This window comes from Helianthus annuus, chromosome 10 (genome assembly GCF_002127325.2).
Source record: "Helianthus annuus cultivar XRQ/B chromosome 10, HanXRQr2.0-SUNRISE, whole genome shotgun sequence".
Lineage (NCBI taxonomy): Eukaryota > Viridiplantae > Streptophyta > Magnoliopsida > Asterales > Asteraceae > Helianthus > Helianthus annuus.
The window spans coordinates 124,378,103-124,405,312 of record NC_035442.2 but is presented as its reverse complement, the minus strand read 5'-3'; the positions used below and the strand labels follow the sequence as shown (position 1 = coordinate 124,405,312).

General features: G+C 36.8%; 1 protein-coding gene across 1 annotated transcript; it reads left to right on the top strand.

The window, feature by feature from the left end:
• Positions 1–976: 976 nt before the first annotated feature.
• On the top strand, positions 977–26,667 carry LOC110884793 (MADS-box transcription factor 23). The gene is made up of 9 exons (XM_022132511.2): positions 977–1,024; positions 1,290–1,500; positions 15,368–15,446; positions 19,491–19,552; positions 25,655–25,754; positions 25,925–25,966; positions 26,040–26,123; positions 26,202–26,320; positions 26,407–26,667. Exons 2-9 carry the CDS (start codon positions 1,319–1,321, stop codon positions 26,432–26,434), a joined length of 696 nt encoding a protein of 231 aa, XP_021988203.1. The 5' UTR covers positions 977–1,024; positions 1,290–1,318; the 3' UTR covers positions 26,435–26,667.
• The last annotated feature ends 543 nt before the right edge of the window (positions 26,668–27,210 follow it).

Genomic DNA, 27,210 nt, shown 5'->3' with positions numbered 1-27,210 from the left:
CAACCATGTAAGCATAAAAAAATACTCCCAAAGTTAAAGTGCAAACAATGTCGGAATAGTCATCCTCATCGACCGAACATCACTGAATGCACAAGCATTCAAGAAAAATTGTCTCAGTATAGCATCATAGACCCAAAGTAAAAGTGTAAAGAGTCTCCAATAACTAAAGAGTCATCATTATTAACCAAATAATAATGAATACCCAAAAATCCAACAACCTCTAAATGCATGCAATCAACCCAAAAGTATGTAAATGCATGATGAAAACCCCAAACAATAACAACAGTTGAGTGTATACCCCAATGTCAGAAACAAATTGACAACTTAATAGTAAGAATCTAACAAAAAAATCCTAACATACACATTTGGTACAAAAAAAAACAAACCGAAAGTATTCGGTACCAAAAACACACCGAATGAAACGTATGAGGTCATCGTAAAAGCAAACGACAACAATAAGCAAGAACAGTAGCGGGAGACACAATGCCTCCGACAACCAAACGATCAACCACCGTACAACAAGAAACGCCCCAAAAAAAAAGTACCTAAAATCGTTGGAGATTTTGTTTGCCAAAAAAGAGAGGGTGTGTAAGGGAGAAATGGTCGGTGAGGGATTACCCTTTTAAAGCCTCCATTGACCTAAAGGGTACAAGGAAAACAACAAGAAGAACAACCCACTTAAAGCAAAAACAAAAAAAGCCACAAAGACAACAGTACAACCCTCAATGCTTACAAATTAACATTTTATAAATTAATCAAAATTAAACACTTTAAGGTTTTTTTTTTTTTTTTTGCAATAATTTATGTATTGTCTATAATAAAACACCTCCCCCCCCCCCCCCTCTCTATATAAAATAAAACAAAGGTAAACATTATTTTAAACGAGCTTAGCATCTATTGTCGCATTAAATTTTTTAAATTAGTTTATCTCTCCGCTTTCCTTGAATATAACACGTATTTCCAAATTTCCAAATAAGAACTCTCTCTCCCTTAAGAATCTTCATCAGTCATTAAGCTCAAATCGGTAAGCTTTTTCCATCTGTGATCCACACCCTTAATTATTATCATCAATATTTCTTTGTCTCCTTTGCTATAATGATCTTAAAGAAATTATATCTTGCCTAGGATACACTTTCTAATTTTAGTATTCTAATGTTTAGTCCTTTCTCTTTTGTTCCTGGTATAACTTCATCAATAAAATACTTGGATTCTCCACTGCTATGTACTATCTTTATTTTCCTGAATCTATTTCTTCTTGATATGCTGATTTCATTTGATTTGATATTGAGATCGGTAGCAGATTGCTGAAACATAAACTATGGGGAGAGGGAAGATTGTAATCCGAAGGATCGATAACGCGACTAACAGGCAAGTTACCTTCTCCAAAAGAAGGAATGGGTTGTTGAAGAAGGCTAAGGAATTGGCTATTCTATGCGATGCCGAAGTCGGACTTGTGATCTTCTCTAGCACCGGGAAACTCCATGAATTTGCTAGCTCAAGGTTAGGTCAACTCTCATATATATATTGATCTCTTAATTTGTTATGTATACTTGTTGGTTGACCTTGTTCATACAAGCCCAAATGTTTAGGTCTTCATGCTAAAAATGATAATATTAGGGTACATATAACTATATCCCTCTCTAGATCTCCCTCTCCCCCCCTCTCTCTCTCTCTCCCTCCCTCTCTCGATCTCTAGATGTTCGAAAGTCAGTCAATGACCAATCTATTCAATCCATTTTAATATATGTTATTATTTGGGTGTATGTATTGGAATGATTGTCAATACATGTTACTAACAAAAAAAAAGAGGGTTAATGGTTGCAGTTTGCTGCTTCGTTGCTAGATCTTCTATTTAAAACTAATGATTATTCATAGAAAGTTATACTTTCGATCTGTTTTGTGAAGACACTAAACTTTAAAATTATGAATATAGGACACACAAAAAATGATGATGATTATAGAAAGTTATACTTTCGATCTGTTTTGTGAAGACACTAAACTTTAAAAATAAGAATATATGAACATAAATTATAGGACACACAAAAAATGATGAAGATTTCTTAATTGGGCCAATAGGCCACATGAGTTACTGACAACTGCTGTTAGCTAACTTAATTATCAGTATAAGATTCTGCTTTATATCTAACCTAGCTTTGTTATGTGGTTGATATAACAGCGCGCTATCGCTGCTACCGGTATATATACAGAAAATGGTTTTCAGCTTAACTTGATTATGTTAGCTAAAAAAGTATATCATAAATTCAAGTTTGAGTGATTTTAGTGAGACAGTTGGGAAACTTTAGTTAAGTTTGATTTTAGGCCGAAAGAGCTTGCTGTACCCTTGATGAGCTTTAGTACATCAAAGTGTGTTGAACAACAAAGAACGCATGTTCCATGCCTTCCTAGTTATTGGATGGTTGTATTTATTTTTTTATCGATTAGAGCCTTTAATTAAGACGATAAAATCCTCAACTCCATAGGGTTCAAGTACCTTTTGGAAGAACTTCCTATATGATGACCATCTAGGAAGATGCTAGATGCAAAAATGGGCATGGTTACAAGGTATCAATACAAGCATATCTTCTTATTTCGAGGGTTATCACCCAATTGAACCAATATCCTACAACTTTAATACTCCTATCTCTAGCTTAATTGAACCAATATCCTACAACTTTAATACTCCTATCTCTAGCTTGTTACAATAATATTTAACCTTCATGTTGCGGTTACATGAGTATCTGTATATTAATACACATGATCAAGAGTTGTCTTAGGGTGGAAGTGCTCCAAGATTATCACCCTACCATATCTTTAATAAAGTTTCTATTGGAGAGCTACTCTTATATGATGTCACCATTTGAGGGATTCTAGGTCTTAAGGATATCCGGGCGGTTGCGAGGAGATGGGCGGGGAAAGGAATTGCTGCACGGGGAATGTGCCGCCAACACTTCAAGTGCCGCACGCGCGGGGGGAGGTGAGCGGTGACTACCCACCGCATGCGGGAAGAGGAGGGAGAGGGGGTAATGGTGAGCCCCACGTACTCTCTTTCAACCAATCATACATTTTTCCTTTTTTTTAAAAAAAAAATGGTTTGGGTAAAACCACCTCTTGTGATTAAGTGCTTGAGGGGAGTTGAAGAGGGAAGTTGACATGGATGGATTTGATTGGCTCCAGTGAAGGGAGTCGAGGGGAGCACCCCTCTCACCCTAAGAAACTAAGTCTGGTGGAGTCTCAGTAGATAACAACATTAATTAGTATACATATCATACTGGAAGTTATTCCTACAATATTCAGCTGTAATATTATTCTTTCTATTTATCTCTCATATCTCTATTAGACACAAACTCAATATATAATACTCTTCCTAGTTTATATGGCAATAAATGGTACGCGAATGTTGAGATTGCCTCGCTAGTACTGTCGTTGACATAACCTCTCAACTGAGCCATGTAACTCCTGTGTTCTTTATCATTTTCTTGTGTGGCTTACATTCTCTTAACATACTTTTTGGTAATTTATAACTGTAAGCGATTACTGTGGCTTTCTAGTAATAATATTCAACCTATATAGCTAGGATCATATAATCAACTTTGCTTCATGGATACCGCGTTGAAGGATGTGTTTTTTCCTCATCTCAGATGATAAAACCAGTACAAACCCTAAAAGATCTTGCTTGTTGCAAGAACTGGAGGGAAAAGATAATCCAGTGATCACATCAAAGTTAAACTCTAAACCCACTATGGTTATGTTGTTTATATAGTTATCTGATTAGCTTGTAACTAGATCACTGGTGGGAATAGTATTATCCATATATTGTGTTTATTCTAGGTCTATTCATGAATTGAACCGAACGGATCGGACATTTGGTCGTGCTTAGTTCGTTTATAAACCAAACCGAACTGACCCGATCGTTTTTCAACCGAGCCAAAGTCGAATGAGCACCTTTCGATATGGGTATTTTTCGAGCGAACGTCGAGTGAGTATCGAGCGTCATAGAACAAATAGGAAAGTGACGACGGTGGTGTTAATTTTTAGAGTAAAGTGCAGTTTCTGTCCCCTAAGCTTTCGTCAAATTAGAACACAAGTATAAATTAAACAAATAACAAGGAATAGAAAAAACTCTCAATTGGTTCTACCGAGATCATCGGAGCGGATAGATGAACCGTCGATCTATTGAAGAAAGCCCTTGTTCTATTGGAAGTTCGAAGTCGAATTAACCTACTGAAGCAAAATCTTTGGGAATTTTGGCGTATGACGATGGAGAATTCGAATAATGATGGTCGATGTGAGGTTTTAATTAGGATTATGCACTTCTGGATTGAATGGCAGGTTGACACTTGAGTATCGATTGAAGCTTCACATTTCATTATTTTGACATTTTGACTCAACTACTCAAATTGGCGATGCAACTAGACTTATGCGCAGTCACATTCATTGATATTGGATTACACATGTGGAACTAAGTTTTAACCACGGTGAAGTTGAGTCTTGATGTTAAATGAAATAGGATTAAGTGTTTGTTAATTGTATAAAAAACCCCATGAAACACTTACAATGAATCACTAAAAGATAATAATAACAAAACTAAATCATATTATATCATCGAAGCCAGGTTTATTTAGATGTCGGTATAGCTTGTTTTCCTTTGTATCTTTGCATAGGCTTTCCGATCTACTTTGAAGTTTTCAGATTTTGTTTGGACTTTTTTGGATTAATAGTTGATGTTGGTATTTATATTCCAAACTAGATTTCCGTATATTACACGGTGTTGTACGATAAAAACGATATAATTATATAATCTGTAAACTTTATATAATTGACGTTTTTATTACCCATATGACAATGCATACAACTAATTTGAATCTATCATAAAAACCGGTATATGTTAATTAGTAACACTGAAATAGCATTACCATAATAGCCTGTGTATTACACGGGTCGAATACTACAAATATGTAACACTAATGTATATATTCTTCATATGATTGAAATTACATATAATATTGTATATAAATAATATTATTTTTTATTATTGTGTATCTTTTAAATATAACTTTTATTTAAACTAAATGAAAATAAATTTATTGGTATTTTATAAATTAGCTTTGTTACTCTAATTAATAATTGTTATGTTGATTTAATTAATAATTAGTTATTATAAAATTAAGATTTCAATTAGTCGTTTATATATGTCAAATAAAATATTTTCATAATTGATGGTTAATTTACTATGTCAAAAATTGGTAGAAAAAAAGAAGTTAATAATATTAAAATATGATTAAGTCACCCTTTTCTATTATATAAAACATTTCTTTATTTAGGGTTGATTAAGTTATTTTATCAAATATTTCTTTATTTAGGGGGTCATGATTAAATTTGGACGGGATAAATTTTGTGAGGTGACATATGCCAACAAATAAATATGAGTCCTTGTTGAATATGAGTGTTACAATTATGGTATCAGAGCTCATACTCTTTATTACTGATTTTTTTCCTAATATTAAACATGTGAGTTAACGAGCAGATGTCGGGCTAGGACATGTGTATAAATTAGGTTATCACTGTAAATAGTGCTCATTTTCATATTATTTATCGGTTTCTATTGACTTAGGTTTTGTGTCTCCCTTATTCAATACTCTGCAAATATTTCTATTTATTTAGTAATTTCGATAATGAAATTTTCTTTTATAGCGATATAGTTTTACTAAGAAAAAAAATACATAATACTTATACTTCAATAGTATTTTCAAATGAGATTAATGCCATTGATATTGAAGGTGGTTTTATCAGATAATGCTTATATAGAATATATATGAAATATTAAATATATCAATGGATAGAAAATAGAATTAATTATCTAGAAAGAAAAAAGACGAAAGTTCTAAAATTGATAAACAAAGTTTAATCCGCAAGTTTTTTTATGATTATCACACAACGATAAATATATGATATGATTTCTAAGCATTTATATGTTATTACATATTAATAAAAATAATAGATATTATCTATATATTAATAAACCAAGCCAATGAATAGTGTTTCGTCTATTCATTGGCTGACACGTGGCAACTTCTTTTTTTCCTTTTTTTTTTTCGATGCGGTCCTATTCGGTATCGGTACATGAATTAATATTGAAATGCCTTTTAGTTTGGGAAATTCGGTACTGCTATTAAATTAACATCCTAATTAATAATATTAACAACATTATTACTAAATTAATGGAGAGAATATCATATGTACTTAATTGAAATCTTTTAATTAGGATGAAGATTGTTAAATATATATTACACTAGGTTATAACCCCGTGAATTACACGGGTCGAATAAATGAATTTTATATACTAAATAATAAAATAATATATCTTTAACAACCTCTTTTATTACACGAGTTGAACAAATATAATTTTATATATTAAATAATAAAAAGTAATATCTATAAGAACCATATTATACGGGTTGAATAAATATAATTTTATATACCAAATAAAAAAGTTATATCTTTAAAACCGTTTGTTTTACACGAGTTGAATAAATGTAATATTGTTTACCAAATAATAAAATAATACATCTTTAAGAAATCTCATTTATTAGATGGGTTGAATAAATGTAATTTTATATACCAAATAATAAAAAAGTTACATCTTTAATAATATGTGTATTACACGGGTTGAATAAATGTAATTTCCGTTACTAAATAATAAAAAAAATATATATCCTTAAAAAACCTCGTGTATTGTACGAATTGAATAAATCTAATTTTATATATCAAATGATAAAAAGTTATATCTTAAAAAACCTCCTCTATTACACATGTCGAATACATGTAATTTTGTATAGTAAATAATAAAAAAGGTATATCTATGAAAAACCACGTGTATACACGGGTTTAATAAATCTATTTTTATATACCAATAATAAAAAAGTCATATCTTTCAATATACTAATGGATAATACTCCATACGCGATGGATATGGTGATTGTAAAGAGGGTTCTTGAAAAGAAGATATGTTATTCAAGAAGCAAATCAACATCTATTTGAGTGATAAAATGTTGGTACCAATTTCAACAAATTGATTTATAAATTATGTAATAAAATTGATATAATAACTTTTTTAGTAATGAAAATAAAAATATTGCATATATTAATATAAAGTTTGGTTTTCGTGATAAATAATTTGTTTTATTTAAAAATATATTAAATTAACATGAGTGGAACAATTCATGTCTTGTGCGACAATTCATGTTTTGAAGGTAAACTGCTATGTGGGACAATTCATGTCTTGTGCGACTAATACCAACTGGTGAATCCCACATTCGAAACTAATTTTGGGTTCTAAGCCCCTAAATATAAATAAAATTACCTCTCGCAAGGCGGCAATTGACAAAGGAGGACCATCGGGGATGTCATCAATGTCATAAAGCGGCAATCTTTGAAGGAAGACCATAATTTAGGGTTAAAGTTTGGTTCGTCTACGAATGGAATGAGATGAGGCGAAAAAGAGGAACACCACCTTACATAGCCCATGGAGCATCGCTTGACCGCGGAAGGACGCCTATTCTCCTTCTCCAGCAGACTGTTCTCTCTCCATTATCTGGAATTTGGAAAGAGTGAGTAGGGAGGTGGGATATATGATTTCGTGTAGAGGTGGGGGGGGGGGAGGAGGGGTTAGGTTTTTTTTAGGTATATTTCTAGAGTAACTTTGATAGTTATTGATAATTACAAAAATGTCACCTTGTCTTTTTGAGTTTTCCTTCAATTTGTATGTTTAGTATGTTAAGATTATTTGTACAAGAACTTTACCCTAGTAGAGATATCCACAACTTGTGGCCTAGTGATAGGGAGACTTAGGTTTTTCAATGGCGATGATCCTCATAATGCTCGAGGGATAATCCAACAACGAACTCTTTATTGACGAATAGATCATCATCGAGTTGGATCTGATAACACATACATTGGTTTGCAATGCCCATTTATCAAAAATTATTCATTAACAGTTCTACCTTCTACACTAGTATCATTTAACAATTCAATGTTTTCAGTACAATGACATCAGTATCAGTTTGCAATTCACATACAGACACATACATATTTTATTTAGAAAGTTGGAGGCGGATAAAATTAGGGTTCAAACCCATTGTGTTAGAAAGCTAGGCTACATTAAAAATGTGGCTGATGAAATTGGATGTGCGAGCCTGCGAGAGAGAGATCGTTCAATAGTGCCAAATCAAAAGGATGTGCGATGTGCACGAGAGAGAGAGAGGGAGTAAGATGGGGATGAAAATTAATTCGATTTTGATTTCAAATTTCCAACAAGAAACTCGTCGGAAATCCCACGGTAATATAGATTAGGAATATTGGATTTTAATAATCTCAACTATTCGTTGTTTGCCGCCAACAATCCCAACTTTAAAAATAACCACTGTCAGTCCCAACTATTAACATATTGGCCTCCAATGGACCTTAACTAACAGAACCCTAACACCGTTAGTCTCCGGTCACCGGAAAAACGTTTTTTGGAAAGAAAAAAGTGTAGGTCCCTTTTCGCGGAGGATTTCGAACCTAAACCTTGTTATACAAACCTACTAGCGAGTGCGGAATCCAAGCTAGCAAGCAAAACGAGTTAGTAGCAAGTAGAGAAACAAACACACAAGTTCACCGATTAACACAACTTGTATTAATGCAATGAGGGTTCGGTTACAAGCTCAATGTTTACAGAAGTGTTCTATAAACTCTCTAAGTGTGTGTGTGAGTTCTGGGCAGAATGCTCTCTAAGCTTTCTATCTCTCGGGTGTGTAAAATGGCAGAACTGCAGAACTCAACACATGCATGGGTATATATACCCAGCTCAGCAGGTCTGCTCGAAGGATTCGACAGATGGTCCGAAGGATCATCTGTCGACCACATGTTACACGAAAGATCAGCGTGGACCTCGAAGGATCATCCTTCGAGGTCTAATGGTCGAACCATGGTCGAACCATATCTTTCGATCACCTCGAAGGATCAGGTGTATCCTTCGAGGCTATCCTTCGATCAGAACATCTTTCAACTGTTGTCCAAGTCAAACCGGAGGATGGTTGACTTGGTCAACTTACAACACAAATCAGGACATCGTTTATATCAGACCGAATACAGACAAAGTACAGACACAAGTGCACCAACAAACTCCCCCTTGGCTGTAGCTTTGTCTTTGATCTCTAAGCTTTGTCTTGTTCTTCTAAAAGTGTAGACTTGTCTGGAACTTCGACAGTCTTTGGTCTTCAGGTCTTCAAGACTCTGATGTCCTATCATGTCTTCAATACCGGAGGATCTTCAAAGTCTTCACGTCTTGAAAGTAGAGAGTGTATCAACAAACTACCCGTATCATGTAGGAAGTGTGTTGACAAACTCCCCCTTAACATAAGCTCCCCCTTGAGTTATGCTCGTGAAAAGACTTTATCTTTATGAAGTGAGATCCTTGTGGTGTTGATGATGGCCAGCGGCAACTCGATCATCTTCATCAGTTGAGCGCCTTCTCGTCGTGTCTTCATTCCAAGGCTTGTCATCGACCATGTTCTCCTAGCCTTTAGAATCTGCACATGCAAGAAATCTAAACGCGTAATGAGAACAATTGCTTGGAATATAGTATAAACCAATGACACACGAATGACCATGTTATAATCAAACACCGTCCGACAGTTTGAAAGTTTAATAAAATTTGTCAATTTTAGTCTTTAACTTTCAAAACATGCAAATTTCGACCGTTTATGAAGATTTAGTCAGTTCGGTTTTCAGTCAGGTTTCAGGTAACGAAGACTTGAGTTCCAACATCGTACGATCGAAAATAAAGCAGAAATAAAATCTTTTTGGCTTTTATAAAGTTTATATTAAAACACACCTAAAATCTTTTTGGTATTTTTGAAAGTAAAAGACAACAATTTAAAATCCTTTGAGTGTTATCAAACGACATCACCGCTAATGTCGTGCTGATATGCACCAAACGACGAAACTGTTTAAAAGAAAACAATAAAAGTTAAGCAGTAAATAAATGTATCTGCTGATACATCAGACGAATCAGCATCCTCAATCACAACTGGAGGATCTTGATTCTGTTCAGCACTCACAAATGTATCTGCTGATACATCTGAATCTGAGGATACTTCCTTTTGGTATCCGAGTCCTGCAGCAAACTCCTTAACATCCAGAGGCACAGAAGGTTCAAAGAAAACCCTGTCCTCTTCATCAGGCATGGCGTCATAATTATGTCTCACTGGTGGTGGACACTTCTTGTAGCCTATGCATGTGACATCTCTCTTTTCCTTCTGAACGTCAATGATGTGATCTAACACATAGCTAGAACTCAAATAACTGTCTAGCTTGAGTTTGATCGCATCACTTTCGGTTTTCACACAAGCCATCTCTTTTTGCATACTCTCAAGGCGAGATATATACAAATTAATATCAGTTTGTTTTCTTGAAACCATTTTAGTCAGTTCAGTTTTATCTTTCTTTAATGTTTCAATTACTGACTTAAATTCCTTTTCATGGTTTTCATAAAACATGTTGGCTTCTGTGCATTTTGAGAGATCCACAGTCAATTTCTGATTGTGGAGAAAGGTCACATCATATTTCTCTTGCAAAGCGTCATGCTCACTTTGCAAGTCACTCAAATTCTCATTCACAGTAGTATGTTTGTCTTGCAAGTCAAACAAACTAGCTTGTAAAGCATCATGTTTGCCTTGCAACTCAGACATACTTTTCTCAAGATCAGCACATCTAGCATGCAACCTAGCACATTCATCATAATCAACAGCAGTGGGTTCATCGACACATACCTGACTTGATGAACCGTCGACATTAGCCATAAAGGCTGAATGGAGAGAAGACGAAGTATAAGCAGCTTGATCCACCAGAATAGATCTTCTTTGAGTTTCTGCTGCAGCTTCCTCCAAAAGTTCATCAATATCTGCATCGATTGCTGCATTCGATGTCTCACCCACATAATCATCACCAGAATTGGATGATTCTTCATCAACGCTCCTATTGTATCCAGAGGAGTCTTCATCTTCAGACGATTCATCACCACTGGCAGAAGATTCTCCACCACTGGTGTGAACTAGCTCCTTCACTATCTGAGCAAAACATGCTGTTCCATCAGGAGCATCACCACCCAACTGGATTGACCAGTCACAACCTTCATCCACCTGAACTGCAAGTGCTCGGTTGGTTTGGTTGTTGACAGGCACCAATGTACGATCATTGTTTCTGTTCTGCTGGTTGCCTTGGTTCCTGAAGGGGTTTTGATTCCCGTGCTGGGCTGGCTTTGTACATTCCCTTTTGAAGTGGCCCCGTTCACCACAGTTGAAGCACTTAACAGCTTGCTTATCGAACCCATACTTGGTGTCTCGCTTACTTTCCAAGCTGGTTCTGCCAGTACTTTCCATCCAATCCTTTGCTCTTCTCACTGCACTCGCAAAGGCCCACTTGATGTCCATCAAGTCCATCTCTTCCTTATCAATCTGCCTGTAATCTTCTTGTGTCAGATTAATGTTTCCAATCTGACCTTCTATCAACCCACAGTACGCGCTCACTACAGTGTTAAGCAGCTCCATGTGTTCCTTAGCTACTTCTACACTGATTTTAGAAAAACTTGAAGTGTCAAGCTGTACTGTATTTGGCTTTGACTGTTGACCTGCAGCAGATGATGTTCCTCCATAACATGCATATTGTGGTTGTTGAGCAGGAGGAGGAGGAGGTGGTTGTATTGGATTTCCATACAGATCTGTGGTTGGAGGCGGCTTTACAGAAACTTGCACTGGATTGCCATACATATCCGTGCTTGTGACAAATGCCGTTTGAAGTGGAGCATGTGAACCGGCTTTTGCAGATGACGTAGTGGAGGTGCCATAATACATCTCTGGATTCTGTGGCACTGCAACTCTCTTTGCCTTCAACGTTTCTTCCTGATCCTTGTTCTCCAGAAGCTGCACGAAATCGTTGATATTTGTAGTTCTCAACGTTCCGTTGTACTTCAAGATTTCCAGGAAGTTATTCCATTGAGGAGGCAATGCATCGGCAAACTTCTTTACCACCTCTGTTGGAGTCGTTGTGACTTCAAAGTTGGTCAGCTCAGTAAGCAGGTGATAGAAACGGCTTGTCATATCTCCCAAGGACTCCTTATCCATACATGTGAAGCCATCGAATTCTTTCTTCAGTAGATCTCGTCGTAGTTGACGTGTGGCTTCATTACCTACTCCTCTTGTCTTCAATGCATCCCACAGCTTCTTCGTAGTCTTGAAACTGACGAACTGATGATAAATATCCTTGCTCAGTGCTTGAGTGAGAATAGCGTATGCTTTCTTTTCTAAGTCATACGTCTTCTTTTGATCCTCAGGAAGATCGGCAAATGTAGCTGTCGAAGAAGCAGCAACCTCGATAGTTTGATCGAATTCCGTAGTGAACCGCAACCACAACTCTGTATTTTGACCAAGAATATATGTATGGAAACGATCAACCCATCCCGGATATTCATGAAGATGCATCAACTTTGGAGGCCTGTTCAAACTTCCGGTTTCACTTTCGCTTAGAAGAAGACTTTGAATACTCGGAGTTTGATTTGAAACAAACGCCCATTGACCAGCTGGAGTGGCATTTGCTTGTGAGGATGTAGAAACTGGAGATTCGGCCCATGATGGAGATTGACTGGTATTCATGTATTTTCCACTGTCTGGAGCCGGACTTCCCCACCAACTCGGATTCATGATAGGTAAGCAAAATAAATGCTAAGTAAGAATGATCCGAAAGATAACACAACCGAAAGATCCTGGTCGAAAGATCTGAAATCACAGAAACTTGTTAGCAGTAAACTGATCACAGTCGAAAGATCGATTTATTGTTCGAAGGATCAACAGTATTCGAAAGATTACTGTTGACTCTCGAACAATGACTTCGAAGGATTCAAGAGCTCGAAGGATTCCCTTTTGAAGGATCCTTATCTTTCGAGTTAACTCTTTATCTTTCGAATAACAGATCTCGAAGGACACTAATCTTTCGAAAAGATTCCTCTGTCGAAGGATATGTTTCAGACTTCGAAGGATGGGTCGAAGGATATAAATCTTTCGAGCCCTCCTTGATCGAAAGATATCGAAGGATGATCTTTCGATGTCGAAAGATATCTTTCGAGAGCTCTGACACAATCTGATCTGATGTGAAAGGTTGGTGAAAAGGTGACAGGGGTTGGTGAAGTTGCTTTCGGCAGAAAGGATGTTTCTGCACAACTTTCCACCAAACTTTTTGACTTTCAAAAATTATACCCAAAAAGGCAAAACCTTATCCTCAAGTTCAGTCACCGGAAACACACCGGAATACCACCGGAAAACACAAAGTTTTCTAAAAACCAATTTTTATGTTACCCAACCCAAACTTGAACACTCCCGGTTAGTTTAGACACGTTTTTACTCAAAGAAAATGCAAGAAACTTAGTAAAAACAGGTGCAAAACCAAGTGTTTCAACACACCAAAACTTGTAAAAACCCGGTTTTAAACAAGGTTAAGAGCCTTAGCTCTGATACCACTTGTAGGTCCCTTTTCGCGGAGGATTTCGAACCTAAACCTTGTTATACAAACCTACTAGCGAGTGCGGAATCCAAGCTAGCAAGCAAAACGAGTTAGTAGCAAGTAGAGAAACAAACACACAAGTTCACCGATTAACACAACTTGTATTAATGCAATGAGGGTTCGGTTACAAGCTCAATGTTTACAGAAGTGTTCTATAAACTCTCTAAGTGTGTGTGTGAGTTCTGGGCAGAATGCTCTCTAAGCTTTCTATCTCTCGGGTGTGTAAAATGGCAGAACTGCAGAACTCAACACATGCATGGGTATATATACCCAGCTCAGCAGGTCTGCTCGAAGGATTCGACAGATGGTCCGAAGGATCATCTGTCGACCACATGTTACACGAAAGATCAGCGTGGACCTCGAAGGATCATCCTTCGAGGTCTAATGGTCGAACCATGGTCGAACCATATCTTTCGATCACCTCGAAGGATCAGGTGTATCCTTCGAGGCTATCCTTCGATCAGAACATCTTTCAACTGTTGTCCAAGTCAAACCGGAGGATGGTTGACTTGGTCAACTTACAACACAAATCAGGACATCGTTTATATCAGACCGAATACAGACAAAGTACAGACACAAGTGCACCAACAAAAAGGTATGATCTAAGGTTACAAAGAGGTTTGGGACAAAACTGTTGAGTTTTCCGGCCAAAAAGTTGAGTTTTTCGGCTAAAAAGAAGTTTTCCGGCAAAATTAAGTTTTCCGGCTACCTCAATAATTGGAGATTTTACTAGAAAAAGGTTCCTAAAGGTACGTAAAAGGTTACAAGGAGGTTTGGGACGAAAAGATTGAGTTTTCCGGCCAAAAAGAAGTTTTCCGGCCAAAAACGTTTTTCCGGTGGTTGGAGACTAACAGCGTTAGGGTTCTGTTAGTTAAGGTCCATTGAAAGCCAATATGTTAATAGTTGGGACTGCCAGTGGTTATTTTTAAAGTTCGGACTGTTGGCGTCTAACGGCGAATAGTTGGGATTATTAAAATCCGATACTCCTATAGATTATTATTATACATACACACACATACACACGCATACATATACATATACATACACACAGATACATAGATACATATACATATACATACACACAGATACATAGATACATATACACCCGCATACTCCTACATACGCATATACATACATTCATTAGAGACACACACATAGATACTTACACACGTGTACATATACACATACACAGACAGACAAATACACATACACATACATACATACACACATACACAAACACAAACACACACACACCCACCCATTCACCCACACCCCCACACAAATACACGCACGCACACATAGGTATATATGTAAATAAACTATAAGCCAAAAAATATGTCATAAGAGGTAAAGATGCATACAAATATACAAACATACAAATACATAGAGTTACATATACGAACTCCTATTGCTAGAAGCAGATATTTTCAACAATGTTTTCTTGCCATAAGATACAAAGATACAAACACATACACATAAAGATACACATAGCATACATCGATATATTCCCTAATTTCTACATGTGCGCACATGTGGAACTCCGATGGCTAGACGCTGGCATCTTAGAAAGCAACCGGGCAATGCTTTCCCATCATTACCAGATGTGCACACGAACTCCAACAGCTCGAAGTGACAGATAGTTAAATAGATTTTCATGTAGTTTGCCCTTTTTAGATAGATAGCAACCATTTTTACCTTGGTTATCTTTGACCACATGCAGTTTGGTAATCCTTAACCACAGTTATGTTCTGAACTGCTCCTTTTAATCTTGCAGCATGAAAAAGGTGATTGAGAGATACAACAAAGTGAAGGAGGAGAATCATCAACTTCTGAATCCTGCTTCAGAAGCCAAGGTAACTCTTTGTTTTCATATTAATTATCTGATCAGTATAGGAAGTATAGTTATAGTTTACTTTATGGATCATCTGCATGCATCAACTTCATATATAAACTATTATTATCATCATGCATGATTCTACATAAAAACAACAGATTGTGACTGCAAATCCTCTAATCAAACAATTTATCTGGAGTTGTAAGATGGCTGTTTAGCTTTCCCAAAATAGACTTGGATTGAATTTCATCTTTAGGGCACAGAGAATCTAGTTGCGATAACAAATTAGGCTGTCTTCGCCAGTGGTGGACCCAAAAGTTATTTTATGGGTGTGCGAACCGAATTTTCAAGTGGTGCAATCGGGATTTTAGCCTATAAAATACTGTAAAAAATTTCTTTTAAGGGGGGTGCCTGCCAGTGACGGATCCCAGAAATTATTTGCTGGGGGTGCGGATAAGGTGTTCAACCATATTTTCAAGGGGTGCGGTCAGATTTTTTGCCTAAAATATACACTAATTTTTTTTTCCAAGGGGTGCGGCCGCCCACCCTGGCCAAAGGGTAGGTCCGCCCCTGGTGCCTGCCCACCCAACCCATAACTTGGGTACGCCGCTGGTATCCGCTAAGGAGTGGGTCTGTTTCAGTTTGAGCCAGTTATGGTCAGTCTGTTCACTAAAAGGGTCGGTTTTGACCAGTCCAACCAATTCAGTCGTTTGAGTTCGAGTTCGGTATACGAATACATCACTCCAGCTTCTGTTATTTGAATCTTCGATTTCAGCCGTCCAGGGCTGATCTACTCAATGTTTAGTTGCTTTCTGATGGGAATCAACTATGAGAGGGAAGTGACTTGTAGGTATTCTTAAGGGGCTAAAGTGTAATATAGGGGGTATTATAAGTAATAGGGAATAAGGCGTGTTAGGATAGGGATTGAGTCTGTTAGTTCGTTAGGGCTCCTGCATTTGTGCGTGGAGAGAGGGCGTAGCCCTGGATTATCTTTGTAATTGTTCCTTTACGTATTCAGCAATACAATCGGTTCTGTCCTTTGTTTCTATTATCTTCTCTATATTCAATTTATCACAATTATTTCATAACCGATCTCTATCACTTTCTCTTCTCGAAATAAAAATCAAATAAAATAATTAAGATTTGAGGAGGGGTATACACCCTCGCTTGGTTTCTGCTGCAACACGGAGACAGCAAGGAGAACAATGTGTGAATGAAGAGAAACATGGTGCATGCATAATGCTCCTATGAACAAATAAACAAAGACAGCGTACGACTGTCTATGCACATACCTATAGTATGATCCAGAAGAGTAACATAGTTAGACATGACGCGATTCAAAATCTATTACTTAAAACTTCTTAAATACCAAATTCGTAATAGGATTTTATACTAATGTTTAAAATACTATAACCTTCATGAGATAATCGCATCACATAGTTGAGTTCATTTACAACTTAATTATAGAGGATGATTTAACGGATTAGAGCTTTTAAGGGTAAGGATATCAGGATATATGTGCATGGATAAGCTTGAATATACATCAATGTTTTAGACAACATATGGTAAAAAATTGCAGGCGGACAGTTCGAGTTTCATGTTGGGTTATACCGGTTTTGGACTGGTAAATGGTTTTTAATGAAAATAAGACCGACTACTGGACTGTAACATGTCAGTTTTGGATGGTTTCAGACAAGTTCCATACTGGGCAATCAGTTTGGCCAGTCTGGACCGATTTTTGCACACCCCTAAGTGAAGCAGACAACAAGGTGGATAAAGAGGAAATATACATCATTGTAATGGTAAGATCTTATAAGGAAGACCAGTTTAAGAGCTGGAATACTGGCTGAAAGACGGTGTATGTTGTTAGGGAGAAAACAACTAAAGAATATATAGATTGGATATGCATCAGTAAGGACTGAATTGATGACTTGAATCAATACTTAGGGATGTAAGTAAGCCAAATAAAGCAGTTGCCATTATATCCAAGGTCCATCTAGTTTGGGTCTTAGAACTCAACTTCCTCAGTGCTATTTATCAGTTATTATGGCCTGTGGTCCCACTGAAGTTGATCACAGAGTCATTTCTACCAGAATATAACTTTCACCAAGTTCTTTGGCAAAAAAAGAAGCAGAGTAATAATGCTAATATCCTTGCATTGGCTGGCAGACTTTTCACTAAGATTGCTTTGGTAAATTCATGGAGGTATATGGCTTGTGAAAAGCAAAAGAATAGAATCTGAAACATTATTTTGTTGAATATAGTTTCAGTTTGCAACAGTTAAGGCTCAGCTAATACCTCTATGTTTCCATTTGCAGAAATTGAACAGGAACAGATGGTGAACACCAGATGTAAGTCTGAAGGCTCATAACAATCCCATTGAAAGATAGTTCGTTTTTGTTGACCTTATAGGATTCAGGAGAGCAAAGAGATGGAGGAAGTTTGGTACCAGTTTACTTACAGGGTGGAGCCTACACCAAGGTGAATTCATGGTAAGAATGTAAGATTGAACTGCAATAATAAAACAGGGTTTGCTTAGGAAGATTTTGGTGAAGGGAGTATAAATGGTGAGCATGAGCTTATATGCACGACGAGACACAAACTTTTAAAACATAATTACCATGACAAGTCATTTGTCGAAATTCCACTCCAAGCGAAGAACGTCAGGGTACCATCCCCGATGTATCATCTCCATCTCCACAATATCCATCAACATAGAAGACCATTACAGCTCACAGACGCCTAAAAACAATGATCAAGTAGCATAAACATATTGTGTTATCAGAAATTCATCCACAGCATAGAAAACCAAACCGTAAGGATTGATCTTCTGGATGTAGTATTCGAAATCCCCCCCCCCCCCCTCAGTTACAATCCTTCATTTGTCTAAATTTCACTCCAAAGGAAGAACTTCAGGGTACCATCCCCGATGTATCGTCTCCATCTCCACAATATACATCAACATAAAAGGCCATTACAACTCACCTACGCCTAAAAACAACGAACAAGTAGCATAAACATATTGTGTTATCACAAATTCATCCACAGCATGAGAAAACCAAACCGTAAGGATTGATCTTATGGATGTAAAAATCGAAATCCCGCCTCAGTTACAAACCCTCATTTGTCTAAATTTCACTCGAAGCGAAGAACTTCAGGGTATCATCCCCAATATGTATCATTTCCAGGTTTACAATATCCATCAACATAGAATTCCATTACAGCTCACCTACACCTAAAAAAATGATCAAGTAGCATAAGCATATTGTGTTATCAGAGATTCATCCACCAGCATGAGAAAACCAAACCGTAAGGATTGATCTTATGGATGTTGTATTCGAAATCCCACCCAGGGGAGGACCTACCCTTTGGCCAAGGTGGGCGACCGCACCCCTTGAAAAAAAAAATAGTGTATATTTTAGGCAAAAAAGCCGACCGCACCCCTTGAATATATGGTTGAACACCTCATCCGCACCCCCAGCAAATAATTTCTGGGTCCGCCACTGATCCCACCTCAGTTAAAAACCCTCATTATCTCCTCTCATCCACATAATGTAAAATATTTGCACATATTCATTTATCTAATGAATCAAAGCAGCAAAAAATATGGTACCAAGTTACAAGGAGATCAAATTTACATTCAAACAAACATACAAATGTACACAATATGCATGAATAAGAATCTTTCATGTACCCACTATAGATCAAGGGTACAGAAAAAAAAATATCTTTCGTCCAACCACAGTGAGATGAAAACTGCTCATTACTCAACCCCGTGAAAAAAAAGGATACATGATATGTTACTATGTTAATTAGCCGAGTTGGATAACATACAAGCAATAAAGATTTTTACCATTGATTAATGGTATGGCATCATCTGCACATAACCATCAACATTAGCAGATTTCTAAGTTACAAGTGAAAACTCATATCCACAAGCCTCTTTTACTTGTAGCTAATTTCAGGACAAAGGATATAAAGAGTCTGTATATCACATTCATTTACAAAAACACACTACATAAAACTCGTATTTAAAGGTTTGATTTTTTTTTTCACTTACTAGTTTTGGCAAGGAGAAGCAGTTCAGTTGAGGCAACAACTTCAGTATTTGCAACAAAGCCACAGGTAAGACTGCCTACTCTTTCTTTGGCTTTCCAAAATGGAAGTACTAATTTGGATATATAACATGTATACATATATAGGTTCATCCCCCTTTTTTGTTTTCTTTCTGGTTTAAATTTTTTTGTATACCCTGCTAGTTTAGCATAGAAGGATCATCTTCTTATAGCATATGTGATGGGAAAAAACCAAAATAAAAGACTTATGTTAAAAGATTTCCTCAAACATAGTCTCAGATGATAAGAATTTGAACCTTAATAGCATTTAGTGATGAAACTCACCAATATGTCACCAACCTTACATTACATGAAGTGATAGAAAATCGCTAACCTTTTGAAACTAATAACATCCATTTGACACTAATTTATGAAGGAGTTTGATCCCCCGTAATCAGGAACAGGTATGGTAGCTTTATGGATTGTATAAGTGTGGTTTTTCTTCCTATGGTTTCATCAACATAGACATCAGTTTCTTAATGGTAGGATTGTAACCCTTTTTTCGTAAAATGAGAACAAAGAAACATGTACATAGCAAATGCAAATGAAAAATATAAGATCTATAAGGACAGTGGCGAAGCTTGAGATTTCCGACCGAGGGGGCGGAAGTCACCGGACCTAAAAAATTCTATAAAACGGAGGGTCGAAAACGTATATACCCAAAATTTTCTATACGAAAACTACATACTCTCCACTACTGAGCGAAAAGTTCGGGGGGTCGGCCGCCCCCTCCCGCCCCTTAAAAGCTTCGCCCATGTATAAGGAAAAGAGTTAGGAATTCAGGGATGGTAAGATATTTGTAACTAAAAACAGTATAGAGCATATAATTAATAATATAGCTATCTATCAAATTGATGTCCTGCAAACTAATAGAGATCATGCAATAAAGCAACATGCTACAGATTAACCCTAACAATGTATCTTTTTGTTGTTGTGAGCACATGAAGAGTGAAGACTAAGGTCCCAGCCAAGATCATGGAATAATTGTTTCCATGTGGTTATGAAGTAGAGACACAAATTAATATGAATACTAGAACCATTAACAAATTTAAATGGGTGTCATTCAGATGGGGATGTTTGGATGGAGTAAGTCCATTCCACATCACATCACATGACATGATGCACCTAGTTGATAGTCCATGATGATACTGAGATAGACAAACAAATAATATCATTAGCCACATGTGAAACATTTGTATGAGAAGCAAACTGCTTTGGAGTTATGCTGAATTGGTTAGATTACTTAGTGTTACATGGAAGCTTTGAAAGATGAGTTCGTGATAAAGGGTATCAAGCAAGTAGTTTCAAGGGAATGACAACCAAGACCGGCATGGGAATATTTATTGAATTTGTGGGGGGTTATGAAAATCGGCGTTGAAAAGAGTTTCGACAATAATCAAGAGGAATCAAGGCCTGTCAAAGAATAAGGCAAACAACATGGACAATAGATTTTGGATGTGAAGTCATCCGTGTTGGAGTTGATGATTCACGCCAATAATCGGAAGGGTTGGGATCAGACTTTTGTGGATCTAAGGGATGACTTCACGAGGGCTCGTAACGTGTTATGTGACAACTTCAAACCTGAGATCCGTGACTTCATAGATATGTATTATGGTCATGAGCGAGATTCTGAAGTTAAGCAAGGAAGTGGAGTAGGAGATATCCGTTTGTCATAAAAGCTCCAAGGAACTAGAAGTTGATGTGAGCATGTGCAAGAAGGCATTAATAAGTGGAGCCAGTCTTACACCTACCATTACAAAGCTTGAGATCCAAAACCTTCATTGCTCTTTGGCAAGAGAGAAGCAAGGCGATTGATGACTTTATATGGAGGATGAAGCATCTGCATTAATACCTAAAGGTGGTGCAAATCATTTACGACACGGTCAGTTTAGATAGTCACGATGTATTTGAATAATATTGCCCAGCATGTGGACATTATACGAGGTACGTGCATCATGAATACTTGGTTTAAGTTTGTGCAAGAGCTGAATAGGAAAATGATATCTTGTGAATACTACTGATGAAGCAAAAAGTCTATTGTTCAAACTCATTATGGGATCATCCAAGAGCATGTGAAAGACTTCACAGCCCTAGCTCTTGAGATCTTCCAAACAAAGATTCCCTTCTCCACTTTCTTGATAGACTATAACCACGGGCAACGCCAAGGATCAAAAGGGTAGAACCTTGCCATGGTGATATGGGTGGCGATGTGAAAGGTTGAAAGAGAAGCAGGGGTGAAATCCGAAATAAAGGAGCTTGAAATCCGCTAAGGAATGTCAATAAGTAGAGTGCCTTATCAACATAACGGTCCACATCGAGCGCTCAATTGTCTGAGTGAAGCTGGCTTGTGAGCAATCGTGTCAAGAACAGGATAGAAGTTTTGTAAAGAGGAGGCGTACATTAAGTATCATAGGAGGATGCCAAAGGAGAATCAAGCACATCAATAGGGATAGATCGTGGGTGAGATATAATAGTACTGCGAAGAAGGCTCAACAAAGACATCTTATTAAAAAAAAGTCAAAGGAGCCTTGGAAGAAAGATCTAAAGTTCTTTATGGGAAATGTACAGAGGCTTCCATGGAAAAGTATGAAAACTTCATGGGAAGGCATGGATCTAGTATAGAGAAATCTAGACTAGGAAGTTTCTAGACTATAAGTAAAGTGGTACAGATAATCAGTGCATCATTTTGCATAAAACACCAGTGAAGAACCTTTGAAAGTAGCTCGATTACAAGTGTAAAGCTATGTTGTAAGAGTTTTCTCAAGCAATACATAGTGTACAGCTATGCAATACATTTTGCATAAAACACCAGTGAAGAACCTTTGAAGAACCTGTGTACTTACTTATATAAACTTGTGATGTTCTTTAATTTCTGCCATCCTACAAGGTTTGAAGTTAGGTTGACCTAGTTGGATTACTAAGTGTCGCACCAAAGACCAAACCTTAGAAAAATGAGTTTGTGACATTAGCTCAGCTATCTTTCTTTTTAATTTGCCTTTTATCCAGAGTTAAAAATTACTTTGTAGTTAAAAGTGCACAAGGCACGCACCTAGGCGCATGTATTTTGATTATCAAAGAGCGACTGAGGCACACACTTTGATTGAGCGCGGCATGTTGGGTTATTTTTTTCCGTTTTGGCCATTAGACCTTCAATAATAAACACTTTTGCACTGGAAGAGAAGAGAGGAGGTAGAAAAGGAGGATAGAGTGTAAAAAACCTTGCAAAGCTAAGCAGATGGAATAGAAAGGAGATGAGTTGTGAGATGGAGTATAGTTATTAGGAGGGAGGCAAAGTTGAGAAATTGGTGGAGGCTTGGAGTTGAGTTATGAGGAGGGAAGCGGAGAGTTGAGTACATGGGGTAGAAAGGAGATGAAGTCAAAGGCTAAAGTGTTTTCATTTATGTGTAAAAAGATTGATGGGATGTTAATACTTTTTGTAGTATAATACACTAATGCAGATAAGATAGAATAAGATAAGAGAAGGGAAGTTGAGATGGTATAGACATGTCAAGGGGAGACAGGTGGCTGGTGACGGCCACTGTTAGAATGATGGAAAGTCTCACTGTGGAGGGGGGAGAAGTTGAGGCAGACCAAAACTAACTTAGGAGCAACGAATTAGGCAGGATTAGTTACTTTTGAACCTCTCTGAAAACATGGTCGAGGATAGAAGTTTGTGGAGACGTAGGGTTAAGGTGAAGGAATTTTAGGATGATGATACAGATTTGTTTTTGATTCTTGCCTTAGGAGCTTAGTTTTTTAGTTTAATTATGTGGTCTTTGTGTGTTATCATTTGCATGCGTGTCTATATGATGCGTCATTTATCCCTTATACATTTTCACCAATTTCCTATTTTTGTTACCTTACTAAGGTTATTTATAGCAATTCTTGTTTTTGGGTTAGGTCGAGTTCTTTGAGTACCTATGTATATTCTAATTGGACTTCCATGCGTGTATATGATTTCGGAGTTGGGGGTCTCACCAGAACCAGCCACTCTATCCATTGGGATAGAGATAAGGCTTGCCGCTACATCCCACCATCCTCATACCCCACCAATAGCTTAGCTATGGATGGGATTGTACTAGGTACGGTTGTTGTTGTAGTACTAAGGTAGAAAGCTAATGGTGTGTGTAGGCTGTGAGGAAAGACAGTACAGAGTGTACATTGATACAACAACTGTATGGTATGCAAAGGCTGCATCAATAGCATATTTTGTTTATTGTTAGATTATTAATTTTTTATTATTAATACCTTTATTTTTTTATTTTTTTTTATTTTCTATGCCTGCTAAGGGTGTTTGGAATTGCTTATTTAACTCAAAAAGTGTTTTTTTGTTAAAAGTGTTTATTGACTTATAACTTTTTCAAAAGTAGTTTTTAGAAAAGTGTTTGGATTAATTTTTGTGGTGAGAAAAGTAAAACGCCCAAGAAGGATAGGGTAAGTTTCCATGTTTGGTTGCTATTTTAAAGGGTGGGGATAAATTGGTAATTTTGTGTTTAAAAAGATATTTAAAAAACGAGATGTTAATGACTTTTGAGAAACAACTTTTTACTTCTTTTCAAAAAGCCAATATATAAAACACTTTTAGCAATGTCAAAACACTTTTTAACTTCACTAAGTCAATTAAGTCATTTCTAAACTCAATCCCAAATTGTTTTGATTGTTTCCTAGTATAGTATTTGTCTTGGGCGTGCACTTTTCTTGTGCCTTGTACCTAGACGACAAGCAGACCTTTGCGCCTTTGACTACCTAGAAAAGTTACAACAACTATACCCAGTAAATCCCACAAATAGGCAAGCTACTTGTAAGGTATGAGTAGGGTGGGATGTAGACAAACCTTACCTCTATCTCTAGAGATAGAGAGGCTGCTTCCAGAGAGACTCTCGGCTCAACAAGAGATAGTAGACCAAAACACATACCCAAAAAGTATATAAATAGGAAGTTACCAATATCCAAGGAGGCAATGAGAGAGTAACATAGTAAAATTTTAGAACATGTATAACATCACCCAACATACATACATACATACATACATACATACATACATACATAGATACATACATACATACATAAAAACAGGAAGATAATCACCTGTAAAGTCAAAACTAAGCCCTAGGACACAACTAAAACCCTACTGGACTCTTCCCTATAAATCCTTAGCCATAATCTTCTGCCTCCACGAAGACCTATTTTGGACCATGTCCTCAGAAAGGTGCAACTCTAGTAAATAATTCCTAATACACTCATCCCATGTCAGTTTGAGTCTGCCTCTACCCCTCATCCCCTCCACAATGTGGGTTTTGACGCTCTAAGTGGCGCCGTCATTTGCCTCCGCTTCACATGCCCAAACCATCTCAATCACCCCTCCTTAATCTTATCAGATATACTAGCCACTCCTAGCTTATTTCTAAAAACCTCATTTCTTATCCGGTATAACCTCGTGTTTCCACACATCCACCTCAGCATCCTCATCTTTGCCACCTCCATCTTGCGCGTTTGTCTCTATTATGTCTCTATGCTAAGTAATTGTCTTTTCTTATTTTTAATTTTTATCCTACAAGACCAAGTATCTCATATACCAATAGAAACCATCCAACCACTGTGTGCAAAAAAGATTTCCCACTCACCCATGTTCTTCCTCCAGAAATTCTTCTATCTTTAGATTTGTTTTAGATTACATTTTGACCATTCAATTAGGTACACACAGTTTCAACTGCCTAAATACGTATAGAAAGTGTAGGTCAACCAGAGCGTTGGAGCCAATGCAGGACTAAACACAATATCAGAGAAAACTAAATCCTTATATAACTAGAGGAATAACAATGCACCATAAACATTAATACTGAATATTAATAAGGAAACTACAAATTATTATTGATGTTGGTATACAAGTGTATGTAGCATTTGGATTATGTTCAAGATCCCATAAAAGAACCTTATATGTGCACATTTGGATTATATCAAGTAGTGTGTCTAACAGGTCAAGAATGAGAAAGTGTATACTGTTATAAATTTGTAAACTATAGAGCAGAGTTAATAAACTTTAAAAGTTTACCTCTTCATCAGCTTAATATGGTCTTATATTTATTCGTACCCACTTGCACCATTCTTGCAGGCAGCTGTTAGGAGAAGACCTTTCTGGTATGAATGTCAATGATCTGCACAAGCTGGAAAGCAAACTGGAAATGAGTCTCAAAGGTGTCAGAACAAAAAAGGTACCCATTTTTCATGTTATTGTCATCCAAAGTAAAAGAATCAACTGTTATGAGAAGAAAGGAAGGTATAGATCTGTATTTCGAAACAAAACATGTTCAAATCACTCAAAAAAGTAAGTTAATATGGATAGCGAACCAATGATGCTAAGGACACTTATTTCATGCTGCAGGAACAAATCTTAACGGATGAAATAAAGGAAATACACCGCAAGGTACAAGAGCAACACAACTTGTTCAAAACTTATAAATTATGCATGAAATAGGTTCTAATTATGATTATTGCAGGGGAGTCGCATCGCTGAAGAAAATAACGAACTGCACAAGAAAGTAAACCTCCTGCTACAAGAAAATGCAGATCTGCAGAAGAAGGTTCTTCTCAACAACAATCTTTCAAAGTAAAATAATCGCATTCTTATCACCAATAAACATAAATTATCATCCCCACAGGTTTACGGATCCACACACATGCATCACGATGATAACGAGCTGCACACACCCATAAGCCTCCAGCTAAGCCCACCACAACCACTGAGAACCTACTTACCAACCGAAACCATGAAACTCGGGTAAGTAACTTGCACCACTAATAGACCACACTACGACTTTATTCATATTGTTTTTATGTATATAACTATGTTAACATACATTTCAGGTTACAGTTAAACTCAAAACCAAGCTAAAAGGTATTTATTACCGTTGGTATGATGTATTCTTCTGAATAATATGTTGTGAAAGAATCAACCGTATACGAGTTATATGGTGATTTTTTGGTATTGATTTTAAGGTGTAAAGTGGTAATAATAATCAGAAGTATAGGAAGATGTGTGATTGTAGATGTACCAGATTTTAATTTGATACACTGTTGAGAGTGATTAGGTATGTGTTGTGATGTTTATTAGCAATGTAAAGATTTTTAAACTACAAGTGATTGTTCTAGAACATGCATTCCAATATAACCTGTAAACTTTTGCAATAATGAAATGTTTCACGATACAGTTAACCTAAAATAAAACTCATCGTGCATACATACATTTGATCACATGATTAAAGTGGCTCATAATAAGAAAAATGCGAGAAAGAAAGAAGGAAAACCTAAATTGTATGATCCAAGAGTTGTGGATTGAAGCATTGTGAGGTTGGGAGAGATATGAGGCGCTGCTGTTTCAGGACCCTTCATAGGTCGAATAGCAGAGAGCGGTGGCGCGTATTGTACACGACGAACAGAGTGGTCGAATAGCAAAGAACGGCGGCGCGTATGCTACACGACGTACCTTAGTGTTCGTTAGTTCATACTTTGGTGATGAACTTTATAACTTTTTCGAAGTTTGAGGGTTTTTAGGTCAAACCTCAAATAAACCGTTATGTTTGTAATCGAAACCGGGCGTTTGGTTCCCGGAATGATTTGGAATTGGAATTGGAATTGGAATTTGTACAGGAATTAAAATTTGAAGGAATT